The 10,954-nt window shown below is 36.5% G+C and overlaps 1 protein-coding gene across 14 annotated transcripts in view; it reads right to left on the reverse strand.

Moving 5' to 3' along the window:
* Positions 1-10,954, reverse strand: part of ZNF382 (zinc finger protein 382) — a 93,829-nt gene that overhangs the window by 61,627 nt on the left and 21,248 nt on the right. For 9 of the 14 annotated variants that reach the window (XM_023525076.1, XM_011383518.2, XM_011383511.2 and 6 more), the window contains exon 5: positions 9,115-9,237. The exons of the other annotated variants lie outside the window; for them this stretch is intronic. In XM_023525076.1, the coding sequence (XP_023380844.1) occupies positions 9,115-9,237 (123 nt within the window). The remainder of the gene's footprint in view (positions 1-9,114; positions 9,238-10,954) is intronic. 14 annotated transcript variants of the gene reach the window in all.

Consider the following 10,954-nt stretch of genomic DNA (forward strand, 5'->3'; position numbering starts at 1 on the left):
ATAATTTTAAGAGTATAAATAAATCACAAGACTAAAAAGTTTGAGAACTGCTAATCTAAATGTTCAGATTCTGGTAATGTAAAAGGAGTTTGTATTGGATTTCTGGTCAAGATGATAGAATAGGTAAACCCTGTGTTTGCCTCCTCTCATGACATCAAAATTACAATTGAGAATTCCTTGAAGTCTAGCTGAACAGAAGTCCTAAAACTAATGACATACACAAGAGGCCATCTCAAGACGAGTAGGAGAAGTGAGACATAGAACGAGTTGGTCCTACACCCACATGTGGCAGTTAAAAGTTGGGAGGGACATCTCAGCTGTGGATATCCTTTCAGAGGCGTGAGGGGTCCCAGCTCTATACCAGGCTCCCCGGCCTAGGGTTCCACTGCTAGGATGATAAGTCTCCACAACTTCTGGTTGTGAAAACCAGTGGAGTTGTGGCTGAGTGAGACAGAGGCAGCTGGAGACCCAGGTTTCTCTCTCAGAGGGCCCTATGTACAGATTCACTCACTCTAGGCTCTAGCACTTGAAAGGCACGAGGGCCATATGGGAAAGAACTGAATTGTCTGGCATCAGGGAAAGGATGGAGGGGCAGCTTTCTCCCAGACAGAAGTGCTGGTAGAATCCATGTTTCTCTGTTGAGCCACACCACCTACTGGCATGGAGATGCAGGCAGGTGCCATATCTAAGTCTCCATCAACCTGGCTAACACTGGTCGCTCCACAATGGTGGTTCCCTGAGACCCCACTCCACCCAACTTTCAGGCCCACTCAAGCCACCTCCAGTGGCTTTTCCATACAAATGACCTGTCTTAGCTCATGCTGCAGACTTTCCTAAAATCTCTCAAAGGTTTACAAACCCCAAGCAAGCATCATCTGGCCTTGGTGTGCCCTATACCTCTTGCTGAGCAGCCCTAAGCCCAGCACTACAGCAGCCGGTCTGAGTTTATGGCTTGGCCTCTTTAGGCACCTCTCACCCCAGCTGCCATCTGCAATTGTTTGGTGGCTCATACCAGTTGGACCTGGTATAGCATAAGGTGTGGCTGAAATTGCCTGCAGCAGGGCCCCTCCTAGGAGGCCCTTGGGCTGGCATGTCCAGGAGCTGGCTTCGACCAAGCTGGAGCACCACCTGGGGCTGCATGTGAGGACAACACACCCAAAGGGGAGACTGGGTAGGGGCTGGAACCCTGCTAAAGCAAATCCTACTCTGTAGGGTCAGCCCCTGCACAACAGCTCCTCCCCTGTAGTCACGGTCAGGCCTCAAAAATCAGTCTGAGGGTCAGTCCCTCCCACTGATGTGCAAACAGCAAAAAAGGCTCAACTGTAATAGGAGGGCACACACAACCCATACAAGGAACACACCTGGAGCAACTGGTTCAGGTAACCAGGGAGACTGTGCCATTGGGCCCTCCAGGACAACTACTACATAAGACCACTCTACTAACACTGGGGGACATAGCAGCTCTATCTAATGTATAGAAACAAACAGGGAGGCAGCCAAAATAGGAAGACAAAGAAACATATCTCAAATGAAAGAAGAGAATGAAGCTCCAGGAAAAGAACTAAACAAAATGGAGACAAGCAATTTACCATATGCAGAGCTCGAAACATTGGTTATAAGGATGTTCAATTAACTTAGGAGAAGAGTAGATGGACTCAATGAGAGCTTTAACAAAGAGACAGAAAACAAAAAGAACCAGTCCAAAGTGAAGAATATAATAACTGAAATGAAGACAACATTAGAGGGAATCAATAGATTAGATGAAGCAGAGAATCGAATCACTGATTTGGAAGATAAGGTAGCAGAAAACATCCATACAGAATAGAAACATGAAAAAAAGAATCCAAAAAAAGAGGACAGCTTAAGGGCTTCTAAGACAACATTAAATGTACCAATATTCGTATCAGAGGGAGAAGAGAGAGAGCAAGGAATTGAAAATCTGTTTGAAGAAATAATGACAGAAAACTTCCCCAATCTGGTGAAGGAAGTAAACATACAAGCCCAGAAAGTGCAGACAGTCCCAAATAAGATGAACCAAAAGAGGCCCACACATCATAATTAAAATGTAAAAGATTAAAGACAAAGAAAATCTTAAAAGCATCGAGAAACAAGCAAATAGTTACCTACCAGGGAGTGCCCATAAACTGTTGGCTGATTCCTCAAGAGAAAGTCTGCAGGCCAGAATGGAATGACACAAAATATTTAAAGTGAAGAAAAGCAAAGACTTACAACCAAGATTACTCTACCCAGCAAGGCTATCATTTAGAATCCAAGGAGAGATAAAGAGCTTCCTAAACAAGAATAAGATACTGCAGTTCATCACCACTAAACCAGTGTTACAAGAAATGTTAAGGATGTTCTTTAAGTGGGAAATAATAAAAAATATGAATAAGAAAATACAAGAAAGAAAAATATTCTCACTGACAAAGGCAAGCAGTAAAAGCAGTGGAACAACCAACTATAAAACTAGTACAAAGTTAACAGGAAAAGTAGAAAGATCATGTGTAATTACAATAAATTAAGAGATACACACAAACACATACACAAGGTAAAAATATAATGAAAAATACAATAAAATGGCAATAACTACACACCTATAGTTACTTTAAATGTAAACAGATTAAATGCTCCAGTCAAAAGACATAGGGTGGCTGAATGGATAAAAAGCAAGACTTGCACGTATGCAACTTACAAGACAGCCCCTTCAGATTGAAAGAAACATACTGACTGAAAGGGATGGAAAAAGATATTTCATATAAATGGAAATGAAGAAAAACCTAGGGTAGAGATATTACATCGGACAAAATAGACTTTAAAATAAGGGCTGTAACAAGAGATGAAGAAGGGCATTTCATAATGTTAAAGGTATCAATTCAACAAGGGGATATAATTCATAAATATTTATGAATCCAACATAGGAGCACCTAAATATATAAAAAGATGGACAAAGAGAGATCTACAGTAATACAGGATTATTAGGGGGCATTAACACTGAAGTGACATCAATAGATACATCATTCAGACAGAAAATCAACAAGCAAACAGTGGCCTTAATGACATATTAGATAACATTAATTTAATTGTTTTGGTGGAACATTTCACTCAAAAGCAGCAGAATATGCATTCTTTTCAAGTATACATGGAACATTTTCCAAGATAGACCACATATTAGGCTAGAATATAAGGGTCAATAAATTTAAGAAAATTGTAATTATACCTAGCATCTTCCCAGACTACAATGGTATAAAACTAGAAATCAATTACAAGAAAACTGAAAAACTCACAAATACGTGCAGGCTAAATAATATGCTACTAAACAATGAATAGGTTAAGAACAAGATCAAGGAAGAAATAAAAAGATACACTGAGACAAAGAAAATTGAAAACACAATGACTCAAAACCTATGGGACACAGCCAAGGCAATTCTAAGAGGGAAATTCATAGCAATACACAACTACCTCAAGAAATAAGAAAAATCTCAAATAAATAGTCTAACCTTACTCTTAAATGAACTAAAAATCAAGAACAAACTAATACCAAAGTAAGTACAATAAAGAAAATAATTAAGATTGAAGCAGAAATAAATGATAATGTCTCAAAGAACAACAGAAAAGATTAATGAGATCAAGAGCTGTTTCTCTGAAAACATAAATAAAATTAACAAACCTTCAGCCAGACTCATCAAGAAAAATAGAGGGAGGGCCTAAGTAAATATAATCAGAAATGAAAGAGAAGGGACAACTGACTCCACAGAAATACAAAGGATTATAGGAAAATACTATGAACAATTAAATGCCAACAAATTGGACAAGTTGAAAGAAATGGATAAATTCCTAGAATCATAAAATCTTCCAAGACCAATTAAGAAAAGCAGAAAATTGGAACAGATAGATAACTACTAACATAATTCAATCAGTAACCAAAAAACTCCCAACAAACAAAAGTCCTGGACCAGATGGCTTCACAGGCGAATTTTACCAAACATCTAAAGAAGAATTAATATCATTCTTCTCAAAATATTCCAAAAAACTGAAGAGAGAAGGCTCCCAAACTCATTTTACTAGGCAAGCATTACCCTAATATCAAAACCAGATAAAGACACTACAAAGAAAAGGAAATTATAGGCCAATATCTCCAATGAATAGTGATGCAAAAATCCATAACAAAATATTAGCTAAGTGGACTTAGCTATACATTTAAAAAAATCATACACCATGATCAAGTGGGATTTATTCCAGGGATGCAAGGTTGGTTCAATATCTACAAATCAATGAACTTGATACACCACATATACAAAATGAAGGCTAAAAATCATATGATCATACGGAGGGTAGGGAGGAGCGGGGAGGAGGGAAATAGAGGGAGTAAAGGGAATCAAATATGTGGTGACAGTAAGAAATCTAACTATGGGAGGTGAATTCACAATGCAATATATATATGCCTTACTGTTAAATTGTACACCTGAAACTTACTGGATTTCATAACCAATGTCGCCATAAAAATAAATTTTTTAAAAATCAGATGATCATAAAAATGGATGCAGTAAAAGCATTTTACAAAATCCACTACTGATTAAAAACTCATAGCAAAGTAGAGGCAGAGAGAACATACTTTAACAAAATAAAGGCCATATATGACAAACCCACAGCTAACATCATACTCAGGGGTGAATAGCTAAAAGCTTTCCCTTTAAGATCAGGACCAAGACAAGAATATCCACTTTCCCCATATTTATTCAACATAGTAATGGAAATCCTAGCCACAGCAATCAGACAAGAAAAAAGAGATAAAAGGCATCTCAATTGGAAACACATAAAACTGCCATTATTTGTAGATGACATGGTAGTATATATAGAGAACCCTAAAGAGTCCACCAAAAATTAGTACTGATAAATGAATTGAGGAAAGTAGCAAGATAGAAATATTCAGAAATCAGTTGCATTTTATACATGAATAACAAAATATCAGAAAGAGAAATTAAGAACACAATCTCATTTATAACGGCTTCAATATGAATAAAATGCCAAGAATAAATTTAATCAAGGAGGTAAAGGACCTGTACTCAGAAAATTATAAGATACTGAAGAAGATAAAATTAAATGGAAGCCTATACCATGCTCCTGGATAGGAAGAATTAACATCGTTAAAATGTCCATACTGCCAAAGCAATTTACAGATTTAATGCAATCCCTATCTAAATAGCAATGACATTTTCACAGACTAGAACAAATAATCCTAAAATTCATATGAAACCACAAAAGACCCCAAATAGCCACGGCAATCTTGAGAAAGAAGAATAAAGTTAGAGGTATCACACTATCTTATATCACTACCTTAGATCAAGTACGGTACTAAATACAGCATGGTATTAAATACAGACAATATAGATCAGTGGAACAGAATAGAGAGACCAGAAATAAACCCACATCTGTATGGTCAAAATGAAGAAAAACCTAGGGTAGAGATATTACATCGGACAAAATAGACTTTAAAATAAGGGCTGTAACAAGAGATGAAGAAGGGCATTTCATAATGTTAAAGGTATCAATTCAACAAGAGGATATAATTCATAAATATTTATGAATCCAACGTAGGAGCACCTAAATATATAAAAAGATGGACAAAGAGAGATCTACAGTAATACAGGATTATTAGGGGGCATTAACACTGAAGTGACATCAATAGATACATCATTCAGACAGAAAATCAACAAGCAAACAGTGGCCTTAATGACATATTAGATAACATTAATTTAATTGTTTTGGTGGAACATTTCACTCAAAAGCAGCAGAATATGCATTCTTTTCAAGTATACATGGAACATTTTCCAAGATAGACCACACATTAGGCTAGAATATAAGGGTCAATAAATTTAAGAAAATTGTAATTATACCTAGCATCTTCCCAGACTACAATGGTATAAAACTAGAAATCAATTACAAGAAAACTGAAAAACTCACAAATGCGTGCAGGCTAAATAATATGCTACTAAACAATGAATAGGTTAAGAACAAGATCAAGGAAGAAATAAAAAGATACACTGAGACAAAGAAAATTGAAAACACAATGACTCAAAACCTATGGGACACAGCCAAGGCAATTCTAAGAGGGAAATTCATAGCAATACACAACTACCTCAAGAAATAAGAAAAATCTCAAATAAATAGTCTAACCTTACTCTTAAATGAACTAAAAATCAAGAACAAACTAATACCAAAGTAAGTACAATAAAGAAAATAATTACAATTGAAGCAGAAATAAATGATAATGTCTCAAAGAACAACAGAAAAGATTAATGAGATCAAGAGCTGTTTCTCTGAAAACATAAATAAAATTAACAAACCTTCAGCCAGACTCATCAAGAAAAATAGAGGGAGGGCCTAAGTAAATATAATCAGAAATGAAAGAGAAGGGACAACTGACTCCACAGAAATACAAAGGATTATAGGAAAATACTATGAACAATTAAATGCCAACAAATTGGACAAGTTGAAAGAAATGGATAAATTCCTAGAATCATAAAATCTTCCAAGACCAATTAAGAAAAGCAGAAAATTGGAACAGATAGATAACTACTAACATAATTCAATCAGTAACCAAAAAACTCCCAACAAACAAAAGTCCTGGACCAGATGGCTTCACAGGCGAATTTTACCAAACATCTAAAGAAGAATTAATATCATTCTTCTCAAAATATTCCAAAAAACTGAAGAGAGAAGGCTCCCAAACTCATTTTACTAGGCAAGCATTACCCTAATATCAAAACCAGATAAAGACACTACAAAGAAAAGGAAATTATAGGCCAATATCTCCAATGAATAGTGATGCAAAAATCCATAACAAAATATTAGCTAAGTGGACTTAGCTATACATTTAAAAAAATCATACACCATGATCAAGTGGGATTTATTCCAGGGATGCAAGGTTGGTTCAATATCTACAAATCAATGAACTTGATACACCACATATACAAAATGAAGGCTAAAAATCATATGATCATACGGAGGGTAGGGAGGAGCGGGGAGGAGGGAAATAGAGGGAGTAAAGGGAATCAAATATGTGGTGACAGTAAGAAATCTAACTATGGGAGGTGAATTCACAATGCAATATATATATGCCTTACTGTTAAATTGTACACCTGAAACTTACTGGATTTCATAACCAATGTCGCCATAAAAATAAATTTTTTAAAAATCAGATGATCATAAAAATGGATGCAGTAAAAGCATTTTACAAAATCCACTACTGATTAAAAACTCATAGCAAAGTAGAGGCAGAGAGAACATACTTTAACAAAATAAAGGCCATATATGACAAACCCACAGCTAACATCATACTCAGGGGTGAATAGCTAAAAGCTTTCCCTTTAAGATCAGGACCAAGACAAGAATATCCACTTTCCCCATATTTATTCAACATAGTAATGGAAATCCTAGCCACAGCAATCAGACAAGAAAAAAGAGATAAAAGGCATCTCAATTGGAAACACATAAAACTGCCATTATTTGTAGATGACATGGTAGTATATATAGAGAACCCTAAAGAGTCCACCAAAAATTAGTACTGATAAATGAATTGAGGAAAGTAGCAAGATAGAAATATTCAGAAATCAGTTGCATTTTATACATGAATAACAAACTATCAGAAAGAGAAATTAAGAACACAATCTCATTTATAACGGCTTCAATATGAATAAAATGCCAAGAATAAATTTAATCAAGGAGGTAAAGGACCTGTACTCAGAAAATTATAAGATACTGAAGAAGATAAAATTAAATGGAAGCCTATACCATGCTCCTGGATAGGAAGAATTTTAACATCGTTAAAATGTCCATACTGCCAAAGCAATTTACAGATTTAATGCAATCCCTATCTAAATAGCAATGACATTTTCACAGACTAGAACAAATAATCCTAAAATTCATATGAAATTACAAAAGATCCTGAAGAGCCAAAGCAGTGATGAGAAAGGACAAAGTTAGAGGTATCACACTATCTTATATCACTACCTTAGATCAAGTACGGTACTAAATACAGCATGGTATTAAATACAGACAATATAGATCAGTGGAACAGAATAGAGAGACCAGAAATAAACCCACATCTGTATGGTCAATTAACCTATGACAAATAAGGCGAGAATATACAATGGGGGTAAAGATAGTCTCTTTGATAAATAGTGCTTGGAAAACTGGACAGATATATGCAAAAAGTAAAACTGGACTACAAGAATAAACTCGAGATGGATTAAAGACTTACATTTAAAACTTGAAACCATAAAACTCATAGAAGAAAGCATAAGCAGTAAACATTTTGACAACGGTCTCAGTAACATTTTTTTGGATAGGTCTCCTTAGGTAAAAAAAACAAAAGCAACAATAAACAAGTGGACTATGTCAAACTAAAAAGGTTTTGCACGGTGAAGGAAATCATCAACAAAACGAAAAAACAACCTACTGAATGGGAGAAGAAATTCACCAATGATGTATCTGATAAAGGGTTAATATACGAAAGAATTCATATAACTTAACACTACAAAAAGAAACAATCCGATTTAAAAATGAGCAGAGGACCTGAAGACATTTCTCCAAAGAGAACGTACAGATGGCTAACAGATATATGAAAAGATGCTCAATGTCACTGATCATCAAAGTAATATAAATTAAAACCACATGAGATGCCACCTCATGCCTGTGAAAATGGCTCTCAATGAATCAATGAACAACAAGTGTTGGCAATGATGTTAAGAAAAGGGAACCATCACACACTATTGGTGAGACAGTAAATTTGTGCAGCCACTATGGAAAACAGTATGGAGGTTCCTCAAAAAATTAAAAATAGAAGTACCATATGACCCAGCAATTCAACTCCTCGGTATTTATCTGAAGAAATCCAAAACACTAATTTGAAAAGATATGTGCACCCTAATGTTCACTGCAGCATTATTTACAATAACCAAGATATGGAAGCAAACTAAGTGTCCATCAATAAATGATTGGATAAAGAAGATCGAGGACATCAGAAAAAAGTACTGTGGCATGAGGGATATCCCCAGATCTCTCCTCTTGAAATAACAAAAAGCTGAACATTTAAACTCAACAAATAACGCCCACCTGCACACAAGCACATCTGAGAGATCTGTGCATCAGAGGATCCAAAGGTGGGCAAATCTGCATGAGACTGGGAGGATGATTTGGAGTGTGAAACAAAGGAGCTGCAATACACAGCTGGGCTCTCTGCAAGAAAAGGGGAATGGGACATTATGTCACCAGGGAAGCTTGGAGCAGTGCTGCTTAAGCAATCAGCACATTCCACACACCAGAGCCCAGGGATCAGGGCAGAGAGCAGGGCAGACACTGAGTGCAGAGGGGCAACAGCTATGGCATAGAAACCACCATTGCAAAGAGAGAGGCTGAGTCACAGAGCCTTGCTGGGCCCCACCCCACCAACCCAGAAGGCACCCACTCCCACATATATCAGAGCTAACACCACTGAGCCCCAGGAGAATGTGTTCAACCAGTACTGAAACATATACTACAGCTGGTACCAGAGACAGGAGTGATGATATCAAAGCAAGACATCAGAAACCTGAGGGACAGCACTAAGAAAAGTAAAATAGCCACACATCCAGCAGATTTTTCCCAATCAACCCCATCCCCATCTAGTCAGGCAGAATCAAAAGGAAGCAGCAAAGCATTGCATCTGACTGCTGGGCCAGAAACAGGCTCTCAGGACCTCTTCTGAGACTCAGACCCTCATCACCTATCACACACTTTCAAGGAGGTAGAGCCCTGGGACCGAGGGACCTGATTTTAGAGGCACATACCAGAGAGGAAAGAGCATTTTTAGTCTCCAAGCAGAGATCCAAGAGGCTTGAAGACCATCTAATGGAAGTCAAAAGAAAACCCGCCTCTTACTAACTTCCTGAAAGGATATCACTATATTTTAATTTTTTTTTTTTAAAGCATAACACACTCCCATTAATGCCCAGGCAAATAAATAGTCCATCAAACACCATGAACAACCAAGGTGACAAGGCAGCTCAGAAAGAAACTGAAAAATCTAGAGAAAATAAGCTTAAGGACATAGAAATATGCGGTTTAAACAACAGAGAATTCAGGATTGCACTTCTGAAAACACTCAATGAGATGCAAGAAAATTCTGTCCAAAAATTTCAAGAAATTAGAAACAAAATAAACAAACAAAACAAATACTTTATCAAGGAGATTGAAACCCTGAAAAAGAACCCAATAAAACTTCTGGATATGAAGAACAAATTAAAAGAGATAAAGAATGAAATAGCAAGCTTAGGAAATAGAGCTGACCAAATGGAGGAAAAAATTAATGGTATTGAAAACAGAAATCTGAAAATGACACAGAAGGAAGAGAGACTTGAGAATGAAAAATAATGAAAGAACTCTACAAGAACTATCTTTCACCATGAGAAAAAAAGTAACATAAGAATAATGGGTATACCAGAAGGAGACAAGAGGGAGAAGGGAACAGAGAATCTATTCAAACAGTCAATGAGAATTTCCCACACCTATCGAAAGAACTTGATCTTTAAATCCAAGAAGCAAACAGAACATCCAATTATGTCAACCCAAAGAGGCCTTCTTCAAGACACATTATATTAAAGTTGTTAAAAAATATTGATAAAGACAATTCTCAAGGCAGCCAGGAAAAAGAAGACATTTACTTATAAAGGAAAACTGATTAGACTATCATCTGACTTTGCAGCAAAAACCTTACAAGCAAGAGAAGAGTGGAACTAGGTATTCAAACTATTGAAAGAAAGAAATTACCAGCCAAGAATAATATATCCAGCAAAGCTCTCCTTTAGTTAGGAAGGAGAAATAAAGACCTTTCCAGTTGTAAAAAAGCTGAAGGAATTCTCCACCACAAGGTCTGCATTACAGAAAATACTGAAAGAGGTCATTCTACCTGAAGCAA

The sequence above is a fragment of the Pteropus vampyrus genome, unplaced genomic scaffold, assembly GCF_000151845.1.
Source record: "Pteropus vampyrus isolate Shadow unplaced genomic scaffold, Pvam_2.0 Scaffold523, whole genome shotgun sequence".
NCBI lineage: Eukaryota > Metazoa > Chordata > Mammalia > Chiroptera > Pteropodidae > Pteropus > Pteropus vampyrus.